Source organism: Corvus brachyrhynchos, unplaced genomic scaffold (genome assembly GCF_000691975.1).
Source record: "Corvus brachyrhynchos isolate BGI_N302 unplaced genomic scaffold, ASM69197v1 scaffold4, whole genome shotgun sequence".
Taxonomy (NCBI): Eukaryota; Metazoa; Chordata; class Aves; order Passeriformes; family Corvidae; genus Corvus; species Corvus brachyrhynchos.
The window spans coordinates 5,990,420-6,003,873 of NW_008237878.1; the positions used below are offsets into that span (position 1 = coordinate 5,990,420).

A 13,454-nucleotide genomic window follows, 5' to 3' on the forward strand; every position below is an offset into this window, starting at 1 on the left:
GACCGGCGCGGAGACCGGGGGGGGGGGGGGCGGGGAAGGGGAGCTGAGGGACAGCCAAGGCGCACACCGGGTACAGCAGAGGTGTCCTGGTGTCAGTCCCTGCCCAGAGCCCCCTTGTCCTCTGGCGGAAACACCGTGCAGCATGCACGGAGCTGCAGGGAGGCACCCGGGCTGCGGGAAGCGCTGGAGCGCGCAGCCGGCACTCGGCAACACCTCGGCAGCAGGCCTGGGATCCAGGCTGCGGGGGCTGGCCGAGGACCCGGCAGTGTCACACCGCATCCGTGAGCAAACAGCGCACAGGAACCTCGGGGACTCCCCACAGCAGTGGGAAAACTGAGGGCCACCTAGAGCTTGTTATTCCTTGCGAGAGGACAGTCAGGGAAAGCAGTTACTGGGCCACTCCTCTTCCTCCTTTACCAAAAGCTGGCGGCGAAACCTGTTCCACAAATCAGTCTGCTTACAGTATGGGACAGGGTTATCCCCAAAAGAAATCAAGGGAGCACAGTCATGAAACGTTTAGAGTAAAGCAACAACCTTTACAGTTGAAGCCAAAAGGAATTAATTTATTTTTAAATATAAAAATCCAACAACAAAATGTTTCAGAGATTAGGAAAAAAAGTCCATTTGTTTGCCATCTCAAAATTATATGGAAATAGGCCCTAGGAGTAAGTGAACTAGAATGAACCAGACCATTTTCAAGGCTTTATGAATAATGACAAAAGGGACAAAATTATAATACCCAGCACTTAAATGCTACAGAAGCTTTCACATGAAACCTGCAGGGCAGAAGAAAAGGCTATGCCAAGAATTTTGCACGAACACCACCAGCAGAAAGATGATGTCAGATGTTGCCCTGGTGTTGGTCTCTCACCCAGCTCTCTTGCATATAACTCCTCATATCTAGTGCCCTCAATTATTTCTGTGATCGTATGTCTGATGACAATATTCCTACAGCAACCACAGTCATCAGTGCAAGTTTCCTGGTGAAAAATAAAACAGCAAGGAAGAAATCAGGCTGCTCTTTAGAATGACTTCATACACGACCGAAAGTGTGGCTGAACTTCCTGCATCCAGTACTATACAGTATTTTAAGTAAATTTGCTTTCAGGTACTGGGCTATTTCTATTCAGGAGGAAGGCAAAATTTTCCCTTACTCTAAGTTTAAAAACTCAGAGGACAAAAACAGTATCGGGAATATCATCAGCTTTGAGTTTTGCTGTTCCAATTATCGTGCTACAAAAAGACTGGCACTGTATCGCTCATGAAAACAGTTTTTGCTAAATTGATGCATCACTACCCCACTCACTATTTACTTGTGCAGTGCCATTAGAATTGCAACTCAAAAAAGAAAAGCTTAGGGGAATGGTCAAGGTTCAGTTATTTTGGGAACCCACTACTGAGAGACCTTGAAGCAAATACAGTTTGTCTTGATTTCACGCTGATGCTCTGATGAGGTGTTTTGAGGGTATCACTTTCTCAGTCTCACAGGTGGGTAAGGTTATTCTACAAGTGTTAGAACTGTAACAGTATCCAAGCACCAAAAGCCAAGCACTAGCTCCAAAGATGTACTTTATTTAATTATAAAGCAGATTTTTTAGGCATTATTTCTTTTTGTGAACATCCACTGTATGGCTAGCAGATCCTGCTTTGAGGACAGAGCTTTTTGATAACAAAGATTTACCACTAGACAACAAAAATACAAATGCACAGAACAAGTGCTGCTTAGACACCAAAGAGCAAATGGTCTAAACTGCAACCAGTTCAAACAAATGATATGACCAAAAATACAAGTACAGCTCCAGCCCAGCCAGAGCTGCATGCACAGAAGTGGACTCTTTTGTATCAAAACAAAGTTCGCATTGGGCTTCCTGGAAAAACAACCCAAAAAAATCCCCGAAGCAGAACCGTATCAGAACCCTTTCCCTCTCCTTTTAATGCCACTTTTTAACTGTCCCCATTTCATATCACAGTTGTGCTGTGGTGCACTAGTACTTCATGAAAAACACAAAAATGATTGAAGGTAGTGTGACATCATACTGAATGGCTGACAGCAATCATTTCATGGATACTTCATCCCAGTTCTTTTATTCCGTTTCCAATCGTGATCCTCACCCCAGGTGTTTGACTTTCATTGATAGGTGCATCTCATTCCACATTTGCAGATTTCCCACGTGTTTGGTATCTGAGCTCAGGGTATTAACAAGGGCTTCTGGATGTCATCTGTGCTCCCTGGGTGTGTAACAGTCCCACCACTCCAGCAGGAACAGTGACTCACATACTGTCTGCCCAACATGCAAAAATGCACAGAAGGCATATTGAGGCAGTGTAAAGGAAAGTTCCAGCATTAAAACTCCTCGTTCTGGTTTCCATGTTGTCCAATACTGATTGAGGAAAAGTGTATTTACAAACTTGTACACAAATATTTGCATTTGGTCCTAGGCACCTAATTAGTACTGACAACCTAAATTAAAATGGAAAATTAAGTTTTATTCTGGGTCCATTACAGCCTTAACTGTAACCTCTCCAATTTGAAGGTGTGATCTTCAAAAAAGGAATCCCAATACCTTCTGAAAGAGTATTTTCCTATGTGCCACTCAAATCTGTGAGATTATAGGATGGAAAAGTCTTCTACATAAGCCCCTTAGTGGAGTTATCTGACAAGGGTCTCGTATCTAGATCTAGAGGAACAGACAAGTAACATCCATTCTTCCCACTCTTTTGTGGTAATGAGACTCAAAATTCACTAGATATGAGTAATCAGATAACATCCTGATTGCTATGAGACCAGAATTCATTATCAAGGAGGGAAACTTTGCCCTAGCAAAGAGCACAAGCAGATTTGCATCTAAGCAGCCACCACACTCATTCCTTTCAGCCAGTATTACAACTAGAAGTACAGCCACCAATGGCAATAAAAACTAATTAGAAGGTTTTACAAAGTCAGTTTAACCAAGTTTCAAAGTAGCAACTCTTAGGCACAGGTTTGGCAGAATCTAGATTTACCTGAGTTTTCTGCTTGTGGAGGAGAGGTGGTGGGAAAGGACACACTCTTTTCTTACATAGAAACCTGACAACAGTCTCAAGCCAATACTTAACATCTGACAAAGTCTAGTGCAGTAATTACAAGACAACGCATTTAGAATTAATCATTTAGTGAAAAGAAACAACTGCCTTTCAAATCTGCCATACTGAAAAAAAAACCCAAACACATGAACCACTGTTTGTGCTTACAACTGTAATTATGGAACTTGAGCATCAGATGGAGAGATTTTTCTCACCATTACTGCAAAGGAGCTGCAAAACGAGTTAAATGGAAAAAAATCCCTTGCAAATATTTATTTAACAAACATTACTTAAAACCTGTAAAGGCTTCCGGTTACTAAATGTGAAAGGGGCCCAAAAAATTTTCAGGAGTCATTGAATTAAATCCAAGTCAAAAAGCTGACTCTCCTAACACATAATTAAAAAACAATTTTCTTAAAAAAATTTTTTTGCACATCTTCCTCATCAATTTATAAAATGCAAACAGTATGCTAGAAAAGTTTGAACGTAAGGGAATGTACTTTGGAAACATTATTAAAATATGTGTTTCTATAGAATGACACTATCAAGTTTATGATACTTCTTTTCACCTGACTGGCTACACTTTGAGAATGTCCCTCCTCTCTTTCCTGGGTCCATGAGAAGCTAGGGTTAGAAAAGAAGAGCTCCCATACTGCCAACTTCACTCTGTTCCTTTACAAAAATTTCGAAGTACTGATAAATGATGGTGACAGCGAGCAGAATTCCAGTTCCAGAGCCAATTGCCCCAAGGAAGTCTGCCAGCACAGAGAGGGCACCGATACAGAGCCCACCAAAGGCAGCAGCCGTAGGGATGTACCTGTAAAACATGAAAAGAGAACAGAAAAGGGGCATTACAGTTTGCTCAGGATAGTGACAAAAAAAGTCAGTGGCAGAATACTCTCTTCTCATGTAAGGAACACACAATAAATGCCAGTACACTGGGCAAGGAAATAAAAAGCTCAACCTGACTGGAGGAGAAAAAAATGCTACACTAAGAGGAGAAGGTATTACAGTCCACCATGCAATTATGAGCAAATATTAAACTTATGGCTACTGGCTCATCAAGTCACCTGTAGATGACTGAAATCCAAAGTTTCAATAACATTTTTATAACACAAAGGTCCTATCCTGAAATCTGAAAACCTAGAGACATCAACCCCTGCCTACTTCTGCACCTAGGAGATTTAAGTAAGTATTTGTTTTAGAAGCAAAGTCTGCATGAAAACAGTACTCAAGACACAAAAAATTACAGTAAGAAAATACTTCTGGGTCAGTTTGAAGTAGTAAAGTACACTGAAATGCTCATTATTAGCTACCTTGAGAAGAGTATATAAATGAAAAAATGTAATAGGAAAACAGAAGGTCCAGAATTTAAGGCAAATTCTTTAAATGCAAGGCAAAAATAAGCTGTACTGTACAAATCTTCCACTAATGAGGTAATGTTCTATGTCTCGTGCATGTAACATCAAAGCTGAAAGAATATCAGGATCTAGATATCAGGATCCTAGTGTTCTAGGATCTAGAAAATTGAAGTCAAAGCAAACTTTGCCATGTATTTGCCCACAACACTTTGCATGAACAGCCAGTGAACGTGTAGCTCACCTGTTGAGTTCATGTACCATTGAAGTTTCTCTGTGCCCTCGCATTACCATTTGCTGTTCTTTCAATTGCTTGGCAACCTGTACAGAATCAAGGAATGGAGCAAGTTTAGTGTCATTTACCAAGGCCATGGAATGCAGTACTGTGGGAAAACAGAAGCAAGACAGTGCAGTAAATGGTGGAGGAGTTGGGCACTTTTTGTATTGTTTTGGTTTTTACATTACTCATCTGAGTTAAAAATATCCAGTATTTTAACTTCAGATAAGTTACAGTCACAGGCACTCTTCTACCTGTCAATTACACAAAGCTTTTTGGATAATTCTAGTCCTACTGAGAAAAGGAAAATTTGGATACTGGTAGGCTCTCATACACATAATTCAATCTGTGTTTTGCCATCTACCCTTCTCCCGATGGGGGTCTAGTAGATGTTGCAGAACCATTCCTTGAAGTGTCCATTCTGTTTCAGTTTCCTGCATTCAGTTGAGTCAACTATTTATTTGTGAGCCACACTAGAAACTACACTTAGAATCCCTTCTTGGAACATTACTCTTAAACTGGATTTCTGCAGTTGCACAGGCCTACAGCAGAGCCCTGCAAACACTTTACTAACAACTGTGGGTAGCAAACTCCAGCAGGAGAACATGAAGGTGCTCATCACTGACTCCATGCACTGAGAAAACACACTTTCACATGATTAAGCTGCCAGTTCTCCACTACACAATGAACATATAAGTAATGATTTATCAACTTTTATTTCTGACCTTTATTTACATGAACTTAAAATAATTTTACTTAGTACCAGGAAAAAGTATTAAAGTGTTAAAAACTGTTTGTTGGTTTACTCTGAAATAAAAACCTGACTGTACATGGCTGTGAGTGCCTCCCTGCATGCCTGACAAGCAGCAAGATGCAAGTCCGAAACAAGAGTGCTCACACTGCTACAGTAACTGTGCAACTATATATTTGTTAAAGAATGGATTAAACCATTCCACATGGCTGCCAAACTTCACTTCCCATCCAAAACCACACAATACAAACATACCACAATGACAGCTATTTTCTGTCTTGTTTTCCAATTCCAATTTCAGGATGATATAGTTCCCGAATATTAAATATCCTGTGGCAAATGGAATTTTTGAGAAGCTAGGCTCAAGTACATTAATGCACTGCACTGTTTTCTCCATTATCTGTGCTCTCAACTTAAAAATAACAACCTCTAGTTAATTTTCTCACAAAGGAAGCTCAGAACTCTCTATGTCAGGAATGGCTGTCTGAGCTTTATCTGCAAGATTTTCAGTGGCAACTGCCTTGCACACAGTGCACCTGTCACACGGAACTGAAAGAGTTTCTACCTCTCCTGTTATCTTTCCTGCTCTCACACTCATCAGATGTTCTGTGTTCTAAATTTCCTAATTCCAATGAAAGCAATTATTTAGGTTTGGTATTTTTTTGAAAAAGCAGTAAAAGAAAACAGAGGAAAAAAATGACCCCCATTCTGTCTCAATCTTTCCCAATAGCAAAAAAGACACAGTCCCTGTTTACACAAACAATGAATATTACCAACAACATTACCAGCAGAACAGCTTTTCCAGAAGGAAGTCAGTCTTATTCTTACAACAACCCATCTGTTTTCATCAAATATGCTTACATAATTTGTCATTTTAAACTTACATCTTTGGCAGAGGAGCCAGAGACTTCAATCCATGTCTTAGAGAAGAAAGCACAGGAGCCCAACATAAATACAATATAAACAACTGCATGTACAGGGTCTTCCAACACTGAAGAAAAGGACTCTGGAGGTGACAGATAATAACAGAGTCCACCAACTGGATAAGCACGAGCAGGGCCTCCAGATGATGTGTCCTGGAAGAAGGAAGCAAGCAGTCAGTCACCAACCCTCTCACTATTTCTTGCCCATTAATCCAAGTCTTAGAAAAGTTTGTATCACCTTTGTGTCACTTTGCATCATTACTACTGCAGCAGCACACACATTTACATTCCTCACAGCAGGTCTAATATGCTACCATTAATTCAAACAAATTACTAATTTAGGAGTTTCAGTGTGCATGACCACTTATCAAAGTGTCCTAAAAATCAGAGACTATCTCTTCAACCCCACATTTCAATGGTGCCCTTGTAAAGATGTATGCAAGATGAGAAGGAATACTCACAGACCAGGTGCCCAGCAGGCTGACCAGTAAGTTGCCACTGAAGCGGGCAGAAAGCATCTGGGAGATGACATACAAGTTTGACACCAGGGCAGACTGGAGAATAATGGGAATGTTGGAAGTGTAGAACAACTTGATAGGGTAGGTGTTGTACTGGCCTCGGTAGCGAGCAGATTTGATAGGAAGATCCACTCTGAAGCCCTGAAAAGTTTTCAAGAGAAAGTCCCCCATTACATCTGAACATGAACCCATACCAGAGATCATAAATTGCAAGGCCTTGAGAGCAACAGAAGAAAGCTGCAATCATTCTGTGCAACTACAAATACTCTGCCCAGAGGGCTCCTCATGAGAACCCTTCTGCAAAGGGTCTGCAAGCCTGCAGGGCTGTCTAAGCACACACACACAAGAAGGTATGAAAGACTTAGACATCAGAAGAAATCTGAAGCTTCAAGGGGACTGAACAAAGCATCCAGGAACAGAAACATTAAAACTTCCTATATTCTTCAGAAACAAACAGTATGAGATGCACAGGTCTAAAGACTTGAAAGTATTTCCCAGTAAAAAGCAATAGCATTTGGGTTAGACAATATCACATGCACACATACATCTGGAGCATTTTTGTTTGGTTTTTTGTTTCTTTTTTCAGAGACTAAAGTAAGTCTCAAGTCTTCTGTGTGACTACAGTAAGTGTGGAAACTGATTAAGAGAAGGCAATGTATAATGAACGTCCAGATGCTGCAGGTACAAAAATGAGTCTTGTGAATATATCACTTCCTGCAGAAGGAAGCAGATTTCAGATCTACTTCCATATAGTTTTACAACCCTCATTATTCCAACTGACCTGGAAATAAATGACAATTGCAAAGACAAAGATGGTGGCAATCAGATTCATGAGGTTGGGAAGATTCTGACGGTAAAAGGCCTCACGAAGAGCTCGGACTTTGTCCGTGCGAGTAGCCAGAAGATGGAACAGAGCAATGATGGCTCCCTCAAATTCCATGCCTTGGAAAGGAGAAGAAAAAACAGGTTAGGTGAGTTGTGAGTATCTCCAAGCTTCAGTGCTTTGTCCCATTAAGCATACTTCTGAACCACAGGATTCAGAATGGGAGTTCTCTGAGTCTTCTGCATCTTGAGCGTGCTCTCAGGCTTTTACACTGTCACCCTTCATACCAGCTATGTTATTTTTTTTTAAAATCCCCTTGTAGTGGCCTAGAAACTAAATCATAACCCAACATGGGATAGTTTTATTGGTCTCTAGAAACATTGACAAGCACCAAGTTCTTTCTTCCCTCCTCCTGATCAAAAAGCTTACAGGGAAGCATCAGGCTTTCTAGTGTCAGTCATGGTGAGACACAAGTTACTGTTTGAATTACAGCAAATGGCATAACCTCACTTCTGTTTTCTACTGTACAGTGGCAAACAAGATCACCTCCAGTGGAGTTTGGAGAATAAGATCTTTAGGGCAAAGTGTAAAAAAGGCAAGGAGCAGAAAGAAACAGCTAATATTTGGTCAGTAAGTTGGGCAGCAACCATAATACAATGGCAGTCTACCACTGCTGACTTTTAATGAAGGCACTGTAAGAAATTCAAGTTCAGTAAATATCTTGTGAGATACTATAAATTGAGAAAAAAATGTCTTTGTGCTTGCACTTTGCACAGCAGCACTTGCTGCATTAGCAAGAGTCACTCCACAGCCAAGACAGTAGTAACAGCATTTGGCATTAAGAGTGAAAAAAAAAAAAAAAAAAGTTGCATTTTTGTACAAACTATTGGTAAAGAAAACAGACTGTGCCACATTACCTCGCCCTGTGTTCACTGTGGTGGGACTGAATGCTTTCCACACAATAGTCTCACAGATATTGGTAGCAATGAAGAGAGAGATGCCAGAACCAAGACCATATCCTTTCTGGAGCAGCTCATCCAAGAGCAGAACTATCAAACCAGCAACAAAAAGCTACAGTAAAAAAAGAAATACAGCGTTAGTTCCATGTCTTTTCCATTTTGTTAAAAAAATGTGCATTAAAAGATTAGACTATATATGAAGCAGCAGGTATACTTGGGCCTTTTTTCTCTGCATGTGGGACAGCCTGTCCATAAGGCTGATTTTTTGACCCTTTCAGGGGAAGAGTAAGTAGAGAAGACTAGAAATTACCTGGATTGTGATAAGCAAGCAGATACCAGCACCCATCTCAGATGGGTCTCCATACATTCCAGTCATTACATACACAATAGACTGTCCAATGGTAATGATCATTCCAAACACTACAGAATAAAAAGAAAAAAGTATGTATTTGTCCTGGGTATTTATATCAGTGGGCAATTAGAGAAACAGAAATCACTTCTTTGTAGAGAATCTTGGTTTCAGCTGAGATGGAGTTAATTTTCTTTGAAGTAGCTGGTACAGTGCTGTGGTTTGGGTTTTGCATGAGAATAATGCTGGTAACAGGCTGATGTTTTAGTTGTTGCTCAGAAGTGCTTACCCCAAGTCAAGGACTTCTCAGTGTCCCATGCTCTGCCAGCCAGCAGGTGCACAAGAAGCTGGGAGAGAGGATGGCCAGGACAGCTGGCCCTAAGTGGCCACAGGGATATTCCATACCATGGAATGTCAGGCTCAGCACATAAACTGGGGGGGATGGCCAGGAGGGGCTGATCACTGCTCAGGAACTGGCTGGACATTGGCCAGCAGGTGGTGAGCACTGTATTGTGCATCGCTTGTTTCCCTGAGGTTTTATTTCTCTCTCTCCTTCTTGTTACAGTTGTTATTGTTATTATTATTTTTTACTTTCTATCAGTTATTGAACTGTTTTTATCTCAACCCACGAGTTTTCCTATTTTTTTTTCTGATTCTCCTCTCCTTCCCACAGGAGGGAGAGTGAGCAAGTGTCCCATGTGACACTGAATTGCCAGATGGGGTTAAACCACAACACTTGGGAAGGAATACGTAACTCAGGGGATGTTTAAGTTCAAGAGCAAGTTAACTCTGCTGTCTGAAATCTGGCACTGGAAATAGAAATACACACAGATAGTTCAGAAACAAACGCACTTAGAAGCAGGTGGGTTTGGTTACCAAAGACTGCTTTAGATACTGAAAACTCTGATGGTGTTAAGATATTACAAGCAATTTATGATTTTTTTCCAGTACACATATCAGTAAGTAGTGTACAGCATCAAATAGCTACAAAACACTCCGTTTTTTCTAGAAGTCATTACCAACTGACCACAGAGACCCCTTACTGATGAGAAAGACCCATGCCTGGAACTGCAAGGTATAAACAGCTACAACCAACATCTTAATCACTATGAAATACTTAGATTAACACTGACCATCACAGTTCAAAAGTTGAGTCTCCACAGTCTCTACATTGCTTCACTTATCTGGGGAGATTACAGCAGCAATGCCAATTGCACTGATACTTTTCCTTTTCACACCTTTTTGAAGCTTAACAGCCAACAAGGCAGAGAGCTGCCAGTAAAAGACTGATGAAATACAAGTATCTGCAGCAGAACACGAACACAGAGCACGACAGAAACCCACAAGTCCAACTCAACCATTCATCCCACGGTAAATTCCCACCTTCCACTGTTAGGGTGAGATACTCTAACCACCAGTGCTTTACATGAGCTGTTACTCACATTTCTGGGCTCCGTTGAAGAGAGCTCTGTCCTTCGGGGTGTCACCAACTTCAATTATCTTAGCACCTGCCAAGAGCTGCATGATGAGCCCTGAAGTGACAATGGGTGAAATGCCCAGCTCCATCAACGTTCCTGCCAGGAAGACACAGGAAGAACAGAGAAGTTCAAAATTAGTTTTTATCAACCTTTACATCACAATGGAGAAGACCTAAAACTCGAAACCTCCATAAATGTAAAAGTTCTCAATAACAACAGAAGCTTGTTAGCAGTCAGTTTGATATGTAGTACTCCTCAGTACCTCAAAAATACTATGTTCATTGAAAAAGACTTGCTGTCAAGAACAGATTTACTCTGCATAAAACAAAGTATGATACAAACTGATAGCCCAAATGATACGGAATGATAAAGTGAATTCAGGAAACTGTCACCATTCTTAATTCATAGCTGCATTAGAAAACCTCCTCAAGAAACAGAAATTTATATAAACTATCATGAATTTTAACCTTCATAACTGCATTGGGAAGCCTCTACAAGAAACTGAAATTTATATAAATTACTATGCATTTCAATATTCTCTGTGACAGAGTCAAAGATGTCACCCAGGAAACCACAGCACTCAAGGAATATGATTTGAAACACAAATCACAAACCTTGAAGATTGCAACAGCAGCAATGCAGGTAACTAAGAACTGTCTCTTCCCTAACCATTTCCCTCAAAAAAAAAAAAGCTCAGTTTTTGTACATATAATAGACTGAACACAGTCAGCCATAAACTCATTTTGTCCAGAAAGTTGTGCCTTTCCCAATGCCACACTAGTTTATGACTTTACGTAATACAGAAAAATTACTTTTCATTCTCTACTTCTGTTTTTTTCTTCATTAAAATGGACTGCAACGAAAGTCCAAAAGTATTTTGATTCAAGGTAAAAAAAAAATGCCCTCCTGAAAGACTGACCATACCTCTGTTTGATGCCAAAATCACTCTCATCCAGTAGAAAGGATCTGCTGAGTCTGATGACATAATGCCAAACAAGGGGATCTGCATTTCCAACCAAGAGATTAAATTAGAGACTTCACAGCATGCTTTAAACATTTCAGCTCTTCCTTAAAAAAGGGAAGGAAACATACCTGGCAGCATACTAAGAAGATGAAGAGTGTGATAGCTGTCCATAGTACCTTTTCCTTAAACTGAATCTAAAGGGAAAAAACACAAACCCAAAAACCAACAACAGATGATAAAGCTGTCAAGATAACAAGACCTAGTCCATCAAGCAAACTTTCATAGTAGCACATTTGATTTTCTTGTGAAGGGACAAAGTACAGAACATCCTAAAGAAAATAACCTACTGTTCATCCCTTTTATCCCACGTAAGACCAAGGAACGCTACAAAGCTTCATTCAAAATTTAATCCAAATAAACAAGCTTATGTCAATGCAAAGTAATTCTAGTACTTCCACAGAAATGAGTCTTACATTTTCATGAGAAAGAGCTTATGAGGAGAAAAAAACAATATTAGAGAGCAGCTTATCTCAGCAAATAATCTTAGATTAGATCTTATGAAGCAGAGACTTTCAAGCTGTTGTTATAACTTACTCTAGTTTACACTTCAATCTGAAGTGCCTTCAACATCTCACCCTGCACTGCTGTGACATAACACAACCAAATCTGCACAACTGCATTTATTCTTGTACAGCCACATCTACAGGATGAGATGCACCACGCATGCACTCCATTAAAAACAACTGTGCCTAAAACTGCCATTCTCCCAACAGGGAAGAAACCCCAAAACCCAAAAATGCCAACTCTAAACATTTTATAGCACACAAATACAAACCTAGGAAGAAAATTTTATTAACTTACCTTCCGTTCTGGCTTTTGAATTTCAGGCAAGATAACACAGAAGGGCTTGATTACTTCAAGAAATTTTACTGCACAGAAATAAGTTAAAAGACAAAGTGAACACACAGATACATCAAACACTGGGAAAAGCTCAAGCTGAATTGAATTTGGACATGTACTCTATATAATAAAAGTCCCAGTTTTGGGGAATTTTTGGTTGGTTAGTTGGGGGGAGTGTTTTGTGTTATTAAATTCTTATCTGTTCTAAATACACAGAGATGCAGCTAGCACATTTTAAGTACAGTATGGACTGGGAACAGAATTAAAGAAAGTCAAGTGTTTTCCCATTTCAATGAGAAGGTTGACAGCACCAAAAAAACCTCTGTCATTGCTTTACAGGAGTTTATCAATACCCTTGAGCTTTTACTTCATGGTAGTCTCTCCCCAGCCTGATATATGAGAAAAAAGTGCTGTGGGTATTGTATATATATCACTTTTGGGCTCTACAGTTTAAGAATTCCTACACACTTTTGGGCCATACAGCTTAATAACTCCTACCCACACAATTCAGAAGCATCAATTCAAGTTAGTCTACAGAACACCTCACACCATGATCCCCTTCTAGCCAAAAAGATGCATCCTTAGACCAGAAATCTGTCTTAAAATAAGCATATAATGAAGAGGGGATTTGCAAAGTCACAAGTTCTCCCATAAACAGAGAGCTCTGAAGCTGAAGAAGAGTTAATTCTAAAGGCAAATATAAGGTAGCGCTTGTATTTTGGACTGATTTGAACCAAGAAGAGCACAACAGTGCAGAACTGAAACTACTGGTGCCTTTCCACCTCTTCACGGAAGGCTGCAGCTTCAGCGGCAACTTAGTAACGCTTTAAGAGCAGCCCACAAAGAGATTTCTTAATTTCAAACGATTCTGTCTGAACAGTTACACTGGACCGCGATATTCAATTTAAAGCAAATCAAGGGTGTCTCCAACATCTACACTAATACACCAATCGACTAAGACGCTTTCCAAGCAGCTTGTCCTCGAGGTACGGGATCCTGCAGACTCCCATTGACCGGATCACTCCGGGCTGCAGACAGAGTTTGTAGCTCCCTCTGACAATGTCTCTGGAAGGGTCATCACATCCCGCCCC

At 40.4% G+C, this 13,454-nt stretch overlaps 1 protein-coding gene across 1 annotated transcript; it reads right to left on the reverse strand.

The window, feature by feature from the left end:
- Positions 1-1,551: 1,551 nt before the first annotated feature.
- SEC61A1 (Sec61 translocon alpha 1 subunit) lies at positions 1,552-13,373 on the reverse strand. The gene is made up of 12 exons (XM_017732307.1): positions 13,311-13,373; positions 12,325-12,483; positions 11,592-11,657; positions 11,424-11,502; positions 10,464-10,595; positions 8,983-9,092; positions 8,631-8,784; positions 7,672-7,832; positions 6,834-7,031; positions 6,334-6,525; positions 4,666-4,742; positions 1,552-3,880 (listed from the first exon to the last, which is right to left on the reverse strand). The coding sequence occupies exons 1-12, from the start codon at positions 13,371-13,373 to the stop codon at positions 3,694-3,696; spliced, it is 1,578 nt and encodes a 525-aa protein (XP_017587796.1). The 3' UTR covers positions 1,552-3,693.
- Between the last annotated feature and the right edge of the window lie 81 nt (positions 13,374-13,454).